General features: G+C 38.7%; 1 protein-coding gene across 2 annotated transcripts in view; it reads left to right on the forward strand.

The window, feature by feature from the left end:
• The window catches only part of LOC143782568 (cadherin-19-like), a 352,880-nt gene that overhangs the window by 220,562 nt on the left and 118,811 nt on the right, over window positions 1–13,507 (forward strand). For both annotated transcript variants that reach the window (XM_077270123.1, XM_077270124.1), the window contains 2 exons: window positions 7,327–7,491; window positions 11,220–11,407. In XM_077270123.1, the coding sequence (XP_077126238.1) occupies window positions 7,327–7,491; window positions 11,220–11,407 (353 nt within the window). The remainder of the gene's footprint in view (window positions 1–7,326; window positions 7,492–11,219; window positions 11,408–13,507) is intronic.

Here is a 13,507-nt window from a genome sequence, read left to right on the forward strand (position 1 = left end):
GAAGTGTGAATCAGACATAAAATGTACACTGTAAGCACAAGGCATAAAATAAATCATTCCTTAAAAAAACAAAAAAACAAGCAAAGTTATTTCTATTACTTTATTGTGTTTATCACAGTCCTCTCTGATGCAATATAACCATTTTCTCATGTATTTGTTCTTTTATGAAATACAAAAAGAAAATCAAAGAAGGATTGAAAAAGATAAATCAATTAACAAACCTCTGGCATTGACCAATTTACTTTCTGTATTGTTCTAACTTGACCTTAGAATTTCAAAGAAAAACAGTAGAAAATCAATAATAGTATACAATTCCCTGTTCTGGGCTAAAAAAATATGAAATTTTATTACCTTTGTTTTTAAATTTATTTATAAAAAAGAGTGGCATCAGTACTTGTTTAGGTTTTCAACACAGTATTATTGCAACTACTACAACTTGTATTGTGCCAATGTGTATAATTTATAATGATTGAAAAAAGTGGATCATTAATCAAAATGTTTTGGTGAGGGCTCACTCCCACTTGCGATGAAATCGGATGAATGCAATGCTCATTCGGCAGCACCCCCTTTCACAGTCAGACTCTGTAGTATAAGGCAGCACCCCCACAGGGAGACTCTGTAGCATAAGGCAGCACCCCTTCTTCACAGGCAGACTCTGCAGTAAAAGGCATCACCCCCCACAGGCAGACTCTGTAACACAAGGCAGCACACCCCCATACAGGCAGACTCTGTAATATAAGGCAGCACACACCCCCACACAGGCAGACTCTGTAGTATAAGGCAGCCCTCATAAAGAAAAACAATAAATAAATACTCACCTCTCTTTCTGGTTCCTGTGCTGCTCCCTACTTCTGCTCACCTCCGGTCTGCGGGCACCGGGCAGTTACATTATTGCTCCAACTGTTGGCGTCGGTGACATCAGATGCTGACAGGGGGATGATGGGAGAAGGAGCGTAGCACTCCTTCCTTCATCAATGTGGTCAGCTGCATCAGCTAGATGCCGACACACCTGACCCTGCAATGACAGGCGGGGGCCCACTGCTGGCACCGCCCCCACCTGCTCAGGGGCCCCATAGTGGCTGGGCGGCAGAGCAGGAAGATCAATTCTCCCTGCTCTGTCTCAGTATGTAACTGTATCAGTGTGCTGTGCACACCAATACAGTTACAGTAGCGTAGCTCTGGGTGGGCCTCCTCTGAGCACCGGGCCCACCCGGAGCTACAATCTTCATCCCCGGCAACGTAACTCTGTGGGCCGGGTATAGACTGCACAGGCATGTCGCGCTTGCCCAGTCTATAAAGGCTTCAGACAGAGTGACTGTCCCACCGTTTTATTGTAGTTGTGTATATATATATACACATATATAAAGTATAAAATATATATATATATATATATATATATATATATATATATATATATATATATATATATATATATACACAGTGGGTACAGAAAGTATTCAGACCATGTTAGGGCTGGTGGAACGCACCAAATAATATTAAGGGAGAAATAAGGTGTGTTCGCAGCCCGGGGTCCACCATGCAGAGATAGACCCTGCTGCTAAGTAATGGCGGAACAAAATGGCAGAAGAACGCTTGTACACATGTGGGTTAAATTTCACCCGGTGTGAATGGAAGCGAACTCTGTTACTTCACAGAGTCGCTAAAGGTACGCCTTGCCCTGTTAACAGTCACAGGGTGCAACCTGTAGACGCTAGCGGAATCCCTTTGATTTACCCCCACTATACTGATTGGACTCGCTCTGACCCTCGGTGGCTTTTGAGCACGTGCCTGAGGACGCCCTGAGTCAGTTGCCCTGAGTCCAAAAGGGAATTCCCACAATACACTGACCGGTGGTATTAACATGGCTGGGCCGTCTAGATATGGCTCTGACAGTTTGCTCTACTCACCCTAATGCCCAAACAACAACCAAGGGGATGGGAATCATTGAGGAGCTTTCACCAGTGTCAAACACACAGCACTCACACACCTAGTCAGGTTTATACTAGCGCATGGCTGAGCAGCCATGCGAGCCTTTTATAGATGTAGCCTTCTGGTCCCTTCCTAGTGGTCCAATCTGAGCCGCTACAGGACCTGAACATGTGACCTCTGACCTCCAATGAGAGGTCGTTCCATAATGGCTTACTCCAACTTATGGTCCCATGATGAGCCCCTATACTAGGAGGGGGTGAAACACGTTGGGACAAGGACACTGAGACAAAGAATGCTGCTTTTACCCAGATAAGTCTACCTATTATGGTGTTCCTAGCATGCGGGTGTTTAATTTATATGATGACATATTTATGACAACAAGCACCTTGCTATAGCATGTTCCATTGTGAAAGGAACGAGGTGTTAACTTTTTTCTAGCATGCTAGGTCAAGTTACTGGTCGCTGAGATATATTACTCTGTGTCAATCCATCACATGTGTAGACCTGAAGCATAGGGAATGGTTAAGTGTTAAATAACTTGTTGGTCTGTACATATATCATATAATAATCAACAGACACTATTAATCTATAGAATACCCTGGTTCTTTTTATAATATCATCTTTTTTAGCATAAATAGATGTAGGTGTGGTCTACATGTGGCTGACACATTGCTAAAAATTTAACTAGAGCCTTATCCAATTGGCAAGTCTTTTTTTCTGGCCCATTGATTAGGCAGAAAACTTTTTAAGGTTAAGATCACTCAGCTAGGGTTTTCTCTTTTTTGGTTTTCTAAGTAAATACACCCTGGTTTATTCAGTTTTGGTGTGATAAACTTGGTGCATTATTTCCAAGAAGACTCATGGCTGTACTAGCTTAAAGGGTGCTTCTACCTAATACTGAGCAAAGGGTCTGAATACTTAAGACCATTTGATATTTCAGCTTTTCTTTTTTAATAAATATGCAAAAATTACTACATTTCTGTTTTTTTCTGTCAAGATGGGGCACAAAGTGTACATTAATTGGCTGCAATGAAACAAAGAGTGAAAAATTTAAAAGGGTCTGAATGCTTTCCGTACCCACTGTATATAGAATAGATAGATAGATAGATATAAAGATGACAGCAACATATATAATCAGTGCTTTGCATGTGTAGCTTACTGTACATATATTTTAGTAATGATTTAACAAATTTCTCTAAAAAATGGAGTAGAATACCTCTAAATTTTAGTAACCAGCAGAGGGAACTTTGCTTTTTTATTTTTAAATTTAAAAAAATTGTCAGTACCTTTACTCCAAATAAGGGATTTTATTTAGGGTGATTTTTATTTACAAAATGAGTATGGAGTTAGTAATGGGTGCGTTTAATAGACATCTCTCCATTACTAGTGTTGAGCATTCCGATACCGCAAGTATCGGGTATCGGCCGATACTTGTGGTATCAGAATTCCGATACCGAGTTCCGATATTTTTGTGATATCGGAAATCGGAATCGGAAGTTCCCAGTGTATGGTTCCCAGGGTCTGGAGGAGAGGAGACTCTCCTTCAGGCCCTGGGATCCATATTCATGTAAAAAATAAAGAATTAAAATAAAAAATATGGATATACTCACCCCTCCGGCGGCCCCTGGACCTTACCGATGTAACCGGCAGCCTCCGTTCCTAAGAATGAGGAGTTTAGGACCTGCGATGACGTCGCGGCTTGTGATTGGTCGTGTGAGTGGTCACATGAGCAGTCATGCAACCAATCACAAGCCACGACATTATCGCAGGTCCTAAACTCCTCATTCTTAGGAACGGAGGCTGCCGGTTACAGCGGTTACTACCAGGGCGCGTCAAAGGGTGAGTATATCCCTATTTTTTATTTTTATTATTTATTTTACACATGAATATGGATCCCAGGGCCTGAAGGAGAGTTTCCTCTCCTTCAGACCCTGGGAACCATCCAGGATACCTTCCGATACTTGTGCCCATTGACTTGCATTGGTATCGGGTATCGGTATCGGCGATATCCGATATTTTTCAGATATCAGCCGATACCATCCGATACCGATACCTTTGTGTATCGGAAGGTGTCGCTCAACACTATCCATTACTAAACCCTGAACTTCATGCCAGCTGCCAATACAAAGCTGACATCAACTCCAAAACTATTATCCCACTTGCCAATACACCAAGGCAAATGGGAAGAGTGAGGCAAAGCACCAGATGTGGGGCATCTTATGGACATGACTGAGAGCTGATGTTTTTAGTCTGGAAGGAAATCAATATCCATACCTTCCTATGCTATTAATATCAGCCCACAGCTGTCTGCCTAGCCTTTGCTGATTATTAATTACATTGGGGACTCCATGTTATTTTTTTTGGGTCCCTCATTTTATTAACCAGGGAAGACTAAGTATAGAGCTGAGAGCTGATATTAATAGCCTGAGAAGCTCCACATGTATTGCCCCCTTCCCTGGCTACAAACATCTGCTCCCAGCTGTCAGCTTTCCATCTGGTGATTACTAAAATTTTGGGGGACCCATAGCATTTTTTAAAGAAATGTATTTATTCATTACTAAAATACATGTACAGTAAGATATCTATTGAATATATATAAATAATAATAATTTTAATTTATATAGCGCCAACATATTCCGCAGCGCTTTACAGTTTAACAGTTCATACACGTCATAAGTAACAATGTTCAAAATAGTACAAAAATTAAAGCAAAAAAAGATGACCCTGCTCGTTAGAGTTTACAATCTACATATATATATGAATGTATTGAAGAATATTTTCTTTGAAAGCTATCTTTAAATGACATAGGTAATCACTCTATGTAAAAGTTAATGTTAAAATCCCTTTGCATACGGATTGCATTCGCATGTCATTCGGATGTCGTTCGGATGCTAGGTGATAGAAATCACATTGTAGTCGAAAGAAAGTCAAATGCCGCTTGCATGACATTCGTCCAACTTTTCTGGATCAACATCAGAAAGAATTTTTAAATGCTAGTGAGTCTCCGGCCTTAAAGGGAACTTGTTATCTAATTCATTCTGACCTATTTCAAATTCCGCTATTTTCATTATAAAAAGTTTATTTTTATTTTTATTATTTTTAGTCTTATTTCAATTTTCATTTACCTTCTTTTTCCCTTATTTTTATTTTTCTATTTTTATTTTTTTCCGCTCTTGTTTTCACTTAAGTTCATGTACCATCTCCACCTTTTCATTCATGCAGTTCATTTCTTCCCACACATAATATAGGTCCCCTCCCCAGTCCCAGCCACACTGATACAGCAGATTCTGAGATCACATCTCAGGACAACCATTCTAGACAACCAAGCCTCACTCTGAAGCTCCCCTAGATGTCACTTCTGGTTTCGCGATACTGTAAGTGGCTCTAGCAGCGCACATTTATAGCCCACTGCCACCTATGCCTTCACACCACATCACGAGGAACCTCTACCCTTCCCCCTGGCAATGAGAACAGACAGTACTCCTCCTCCTGCCTTTGCATACCCAAGTTCCATACCTTAATCTCTGTTCTACTCCAACAGATCCAAAAGTATTGAAGGAATTCCCCAGCACTTACCCCTAGTTGCCCACCACAATAGGTTGGTACTACTCCCAACATTTGTACTTAATCTCCTTAATCTTCCTCTATCTTCCCTTTTTTCTCTCTACGCTTTCACTTCATGACATATCCCATCACATACAAATGTGATGGGAAACTTACAACATACTTCATGTTTCTAACATGTGTTGAACACGATACCTGACTAGTCCACTCAACTAGCATCAGGCCCCATGTTACATACAATTTTTCCTGTATCTTTACTTACAATATCCAGATCACTCCACACAGGTTGTACTCCTGTACTCACAGCATTGTCCTCTATGTAGCCTTCACATATGAGCTGCAGTATGTATATACTGTATATTGTAATATGTTATGTATATTTCTTTGCCTATTGCTTTGAATTTATAACCCGCTAATTACTGTGTACCTTTTCTTGTAGCAATGCTTGAAAAAGAAACAGGATCGGGTCGAAACATTGCTTGCTTTCTGCTATATTCAGAATCATCTATTTTGTTACATTTCTAGTGTGGTGACCACTGTAAAAAAATTTGCACATCTTGCATTCACCTATGAATGCGGCTGTTTTTTCTACTATTTAGTCGGACTTAGTCCGGTTCAGCCAGCACCAACCTAACCTGCTCAGTGCCACCTTCTCTAATTCCCTGAATCAGATCTTGGCTGCACCAGATATGTTTTTTCTGGAATGCTCAGGATTGTCAGAGACATTAAACTTCAATGATCCTGCTGTGATCCTAGCCAGAGACCCAACTACTCCAGCACTGCCCTCAGCCGGCTCTTTCCAGCGCTGCTGCATGTGATTGACATAGATCTGTGAATCATCTGCAGCAGTGCTGGGAATTGGCAGCCAGTGGCAGCAACAGACTAGTCAGATCACTGTCTATTAGCTTTAAAGTTGCTGTAGCATTTTAGAGACAAATATACCTGGCTACTATTGTGCAGCCAGGATCTGATTCAAGATGTCTGCTGTTGGGAAGCATGAATCAGATGACAGGTTCCCTTTAAAGGGAATCTTACAAAAAGTTAAGGTTGCATTTTCAGAGGGCAATACAAATAGAGACAGACACCTGATTTCAGTGTGTGTCACTTCCCAACATGATTTCATAAATTATTTGGTGTAGGAGAAGCCTAGCGTTATGAGGAGTCCGTGAAATTAATAAGAATCAGGTTCCTCCTTCCCTTTGGTGATTGGCAGTTTTTTCCTTATTGCTCTGCTTACAGAAGAAGCTGTTAATCAGTAGTAGGTGGGCATGGGGAGTTGCAGTTTATGGACACAGAGTACTCTTGAGAACATGCATATCAATAAGGGTATAGTCACATTAATGTCTTTTCGGTCCATATGTGTCTGTGTAAAAAAAGGATAAAACTTGGACCCAATGTTAGCCCGTGTGCTTGTTCATATGATCTATTTTTGACAAAGGCCCTGTGCTTGTGTGAAAAAAATGTGTCTTGTGTGATTACTGACCAGCTTAGTGCATGTAATTAACATGTAACTCCGGTATCCATCAATTATGTGGATTGGCCCACCCAGTAGTGCTGTGAGATAGACGCGTTCACAATTGCAGTCATGACTGTTTTTTAGTGAATTTAGCAGCCATATGAACTTATCATAAAGGGTTTATTGAACACTCAGTGCTTGGCTTACACTCCACGTGGTAAACTGTGTTTTTTATGTAAACTGCAATATACAGTGTTGATGAGTAACTGACACACATGTGAAGTAAATATTTCTCACTCTGTAGACAGGGCAACAACAAAAACTGTCATATTCCTATTATTTGAAAATATTTTGTTCTTATCTTTTTTTACAATTAGGAATAATTCGAGTTGCTTCACAAATTGACAGAGAAACTAAAGATCAATATCAAGTTATAGTGCAAGCCAAAGACATGATTGGTGATGTAGGCGCACTATCAGCTACAACAACTGTAATAATTAAAGTACTGGATGTCAATGACAATGCACCTAAATTTCAACAAAGTAAGCAAAGTTCTTCATTTTATGTTTAATGCTATGAAAATCTGGCAATGCTATTCCATATTATCATGCAAAGGAAGTGTGTCCGGCACCATCTGCTATTCACTCCTCTGGAAGGTAAGCTGAGACCAGCCATACCTTTCAGAGACTTTGGGTGCTTTTAGAAAAAAAACTGTGGCATAACATCAAAAGAAAAATGAAACCACATTCACCGTCTATTAAAACGTCAACAGTTTAATAGAAGAGATAAAACATCGGATTGCAGGAGTGAGTGGAATGCACTGATGAAAACAGCTGTTTCATGCCAAACAGCGCTTCAACAGGTGCTTATATATAACGTATTTTTTGAACTGTAAGAATCACCGGACCATAAGATGCACCTAGGTTTTGGAGGAGGAAAATACAAAACAAATTGAAGGAAAAAATGTGGTCATTATACACTGTTATGAGGGGGTAGAATCTGCTGCTGCCACCGTTATAGGGTAATGTCCCTCAATGATGTACTAATATCCCTCATCCTGGTATGCATATGTCCCCAATCCAGTTTCATATTCCCCAAACTGATATATGATCCCCATCCAGGTATATATGGCCCCCTTCATCCCCATCCTGGTATACATGGCCCCCTCATCCCTCTTCGGGTATAAATGCCGCCATCCCCATTCTGGTATACATGGCGGCCATCCTTCTATACATGGCCCCCTCATCCCCATCCTGGTATATGTGGCCATTTCATCGACATCTTGGTATAGATGTCCCTCCCATTCCCATCCTGGTATATATAGCCCCCTTCACGCTGCACACAAAAAAATTAAACCTTTCAAATTACCTTCCCTCTGCTCCCTCACAGAGCTCCTGTGCTGATGCAAGCAGCTAATTTCAGCTTGCAAGCAGCGCATGGCTGTGATGTCATGCTCTGCTTACACACAGAGGACTGCTGCTGGAATATTCACTGCTCTCCACACCTGGGACTATGGAAGTAGATAGAGAGCAATGAATACTCATTTCTTTTTAATAGCAGGTACACTGTTAGCCACAGACGACTGAGCAATCACGTGTGCCCGCTATTAAAGACAATGACTGTTCACTGCTCTTCACTCCCATGGGCATGGGGAGCAGTGAATATTCATTCACTTTAACAGCGGGCACATCTGATCTCCCAGTTACTGCAGTACGCCAAAGGCTGCAGCTAACAGTGTGCCTGCTATTAAAGCAAATTAATATTAATTGCTCCACATGCCCATAGTCCCTTCCACCAATTGGTGCATAGGGGTGGGAGGGACTATGGGAGTGGGGAGCAGTGAATATTAATTTTATTTCAACATTGGGCACAGGTGTTAGCTACAGCCGCCGGCTCCAGCTTCCTGTGATCCGCTTGTCCGCCGCTGCCGTTCCCCAAAACAGCCACAGCAGGTACATCCTATACATACTATAAGATGCACCAAAATTTTGGAGGAAAAAGGTGCATCATATAGTCCAAAAAATATTAAATATACATATTTGTATATGTACTGTACTTCTACTAAAGTTTTGACGTTTTAGAGACGATGAGTGCGATCTCCAATAACATATGCTAAAAGAAATGTACTGGTATTAGCAGCACTATTTATATTTTATGCATTTTTTTCCCTGGATTTTTTGTAAACCTAATCCAAACTCATTGAACATCCACTCCTCAACATTGAAATTGTAACACCAAGAAGGAAAAGTCATGGATTTTTGGAAATCTCACAATCTATAGACTTGTAGCCTGTAAAAGTGCAACATTTGTAAAGAAACCATTTTCAAAAACTATTTTTTAACCCAAACACATGCATTTAAGTAAAAAATTATTTCCCCAAGAGGTGGAACACCTTAACGTCAGGATTTCTGGCAGAAATTTTCCTGACAAAAACCGGACATTTCTGCCAGAAATCCGCATGTGTTTTTACCGTGATTTTACCGCGTTTTTACCGCGTTTTTGTGCATTTTTTTCCAAATGCATAGAATCGCGGGAAAAACATGGAAAATCCAATTTTTTTACCGCGATGCATTTTTTTCGTGGAAAAAATTCACCATGTGCACAAAACATGCAGAATGCATTCTAAATGATAGAATGCAGAACATATGCGTTTTAATGAGTTTTTATAATGTTTTTATCGCGAAAAAACACGAAAAAAACGCAAAAAAACTTGAACGTGTGCACATAGCCTTAATGTCTGTATTTACCTTTATAACTGTCCAACCTTTTAGAATTAAAGTGCTTTTAACATCAGTCACTACAAAGCAGGATTAGCTGAATGCTTACGGCCACATAAACAGCTCATCTCAACCACAGTGAGATACTAACTTGGAAACAAAGTATTTGGGCCCAATTTATCATTTGAAATTTTTTAAAGTCACTTTTCTTTTCATTATATTGTTTTATTAGTTAACATTTTTCCATTAAATTCTTCAAATTGGTGCATGTTGATCAGTCATTTTGTGCAAATCCAAAAATGTTCTTTATTTTGCCTTTAGCATTTTTTGTGATTTTTGAGCACAAAAAATTGCATAATAATCCTTTAAAATGTTGCACATTAGTCTTTAACCATGCTAAAAGAAGCTTCAGCCATAAACGTTACTATAGCCATTGACTAGATTGAGTCTCATTTCATGAATCTGTCTAAAAGCATCTTATAAAGAAAATATATGGAAGAAAAATAAAAAATGACAACAAAGAAATACCTATGGAAATACTTTTATTCCCCAAACAAAAGTATTCTAGGCATGATATCTACTTTCTACTTTTTCTTTTTTGGTCATATAAGTATTTACATTAAATTTTAACAATGTGCCACAAAGAAATTTTTTATTGTACATAATACGAAAATACAAAACCTATTAATAAATACAAACTCCTTTGAAAAAGTGGAGAATCAATAATGATGAATCAGAGGGAACATAATTTCTTAGCAAGACTTTTTACAATGGGTCCTTATGGCGGATCTTTCCATGGGCAACCATTCAGACAATGGCTATTCTTGTGCATATATACTATACCACATAAGCATATACTTCTGTCCATGGCCACCAATGCCATGTGCACTGAGCCTAACTTAACAATACAGCAAATTGCACTATTTTATTGTGTGGACAAATCTCAAAAACTTGAAATAAGTAAAATGGCCTATGACTGACCGGTACAATTTTATTTGTGCATTAGTTTAATTTTCAAATGATCTTCGAAATGCCACTTCAGTTTATGTCACATTCTCAGATTTCACTATTATTATTTCTACAAGTAAATATCTGATGAATATCATATGCTACATTCTTCTGTTAATAAATGCATTATTATAAAATTTGTTTAATCAGGCATGCAATAACCTGAAAGTCTAATAAACTGCTATTTGTTTCTGTTGTGAAAAATATGTCAAAATAATCTGAAATAAACACCTAAAGTACATTTTCGTCAGCATTTTATTTTTGGCCTCTAAAATTTCAAATGACTTTTTTTTTAATTATCCATCATTATATTATTTATCAGATGGTCATGAACAAATCATTGATATATTTGGATTATTTTCATGAGTCATTAAGTGTTTTCTGAATATTTGGCAATCCGAGATTTGCCAGGTTTTAACTCTAGATGGGTGAAAATAAAATTTTTCTGTACTGTGGTAATACCTAACATTTGAAGACAACAGAATATTTCACAGATTGAATTGAAATATTAAGCATGTTTGATTGAAGTGCGATCTCTTTTTCAGAGACTTACGAGATGTCAATAATAGAGTCAGCGACTATTGGAGAAATAGTTGGCATAGTTTTGGCCGATGACATTGACATTGGAAAAAATGCAGAAATTATTTATTCAATACAAGAAAGGGGAGATTACAATATGTTTAATATAAATACAGATAGTTTGACGCAAGAAGGAATAATTACTCTAAACAAGGTAAAGAACTTTGTTTTATTGTGTAGATTGAATTAATCATTTTACTTTTAAATGCTTGTCCCATCAAGACAATTGTTATGCTCTCTTACATGATCTCACGACCACTGCTTGTAACTACTCTTCATACTTATAATCGCCATAGCTTCCCTGCATGACATCCTGCTCATTGCCACTGCCTTCTACCTGGGACCATTAATGCTGCTTCTGTTGCTCATTGACTTTTCACAATTTATAGAACCTATGAGTGCCAATGCTTTTTCTTATTAGATAATGAATGACCTTTAGTCCTAAGTTTTATTAAGACTTTCCCCTAATACTCTATTCCTGAGCAATAAATTTCTTTATTTTACAGTTTAAACAAACCTGCACCTCTGAATTGTCTATTCTGCTACTGACCCAGCATAAATCCAGACTTCAATTCTCAACTCTCAAACTCTTGTATGTTCTGTCTAACTACTGAGAAGACCAAAGGGTACAAAGGATAAAAGGGTAAAAACAGGGAATCTCTTAACCCCTTTCCAACATCGGGTGTAATAGTATGCCGATGTCGGACTCCCCCTGTTTTTGGGCACATGTCAGCTCATATATATAGGAGACATGTGCCTGCAACAGCTGTGAGTGGAATTGCGATCCACCCTCAGTTGTTAACTAGTTAAATGCAGATATCAATCTCTGACTGCAGCATTTAACTCGTGCTTCCGGGAAGCGTGCCAGAAATCCTGCACATCGGTGACCCCATCACATGATCACTGGTCACCATTGGGTTGGCATGACAACCAGAGGTCTCCAGCACACCTCTATGGTTGTCATAGCCAGATTGCAATGAGCAGGGCCTAATGGTTGGCGCTAATAGCAAGTGAACATTTCTGCTACACACAGGTGATCTGATCATCGCCTGTATGTAGCAGAGGAGATCAATGTAGTGCAGCTTCTAGTCTCCCATGGAGACTACTGAAGCATGCAAAAAGTAAAAAAAAAAGTTTTAAAATATTGCAAAAATAACAAATATCTAATTGTTCAAATCACCCACTATCGCCCCATTCAAAATAAAACAATGAAAAAATCAAATATACACATATTTGAGATCCCTGTGTTCAGAATTGACCAATATATCAACATAAAAAAAATAGCCCAATCGTTAAACGGCGTAGAGAGAAAAAAAGTAAAAATACCAGAATTATGGTTTTTTGGTCGCCACAACATTGCATTAAAATGAAATAACAGGAGATCAAAAGATTGGATCTGCACCAAAATAGTATCATTAAAAACGTCAGCTAAGGGCAGAAAAAATTAGCCCTCACCCAACCCTAGATCATTAAAAAGACACTAAGGGTATCGGAAAATGGCGCATTTATTTTTAAAAAAACTTTGGCATTTTTTTCACAACTTAAATACATAGAACCTTTACATGTTTGGCATCTAAGAACTCATAATGACCTGGAGAATCATTATGGTAGGTCAGTTTTAGCATCTAGTGAACATGGTAAAAAAAGGAAAAAAACAACTGTTGGATTGCACTTTTTTGCAATTTCAATGCACTTGGAATTTATTTCCCATTTTTCAGTACACAATATGTTGAAACCAATGGTGTCCTTCAAAAGTACAACTTGTCCCAAAAAAAACAAGTCCTCATATGGCCATTTTGACAAAAAAATAAAAAGTTATGGCTCTGGAAAAAAGGGGAGCAAAAAACCAAAATGCAAAAAAAAAATGCCTCTGGTTATTAAGGAGTTAAATTGTACTACTCAGTGTCTCCAATCAAATTAAACAATATATATAAAATATAAACAATATATATATAAATTGGGCTAAAATAAGTAATGAACACATCATCATCTTTCTAAGTAAGTATATTCCCACAGGTGCTATTAACATGACATTCTCACCAGATGTCAGAAATAACTAATCCAATCCACACAGGCAAATAAATCATAAATGTCCATAAAGTAAGTTATGTGTAATAATGAGAAGTGACTGTTAGGTGTCAAGTTCCCACCGCTGCACAGGGGGAATCTCGAGCCACCTCTGCTGCGGTCTTCCATTCTTCTTCAGCCAAACTGGAGCCTGCTCAGCAGAGACGTCGGTCCCAGCATCTGGCTC

The sequence above is a fragment of the Ranitomeya variabilis genome, chromosome 6 (assembly GCF_051348905.1).
Source record: "Ranitomeya variabilis isolate aRanVar5 chromosome 6, aRanVar5.hap1, whole genome shotgun sequence".
Lineage (NCBI taxonomy): Eukaryota > Metazoa > Chordata > Amphibia > Anura > Dendrobatidae > Ranitomeya > Ranitomeya variabilis.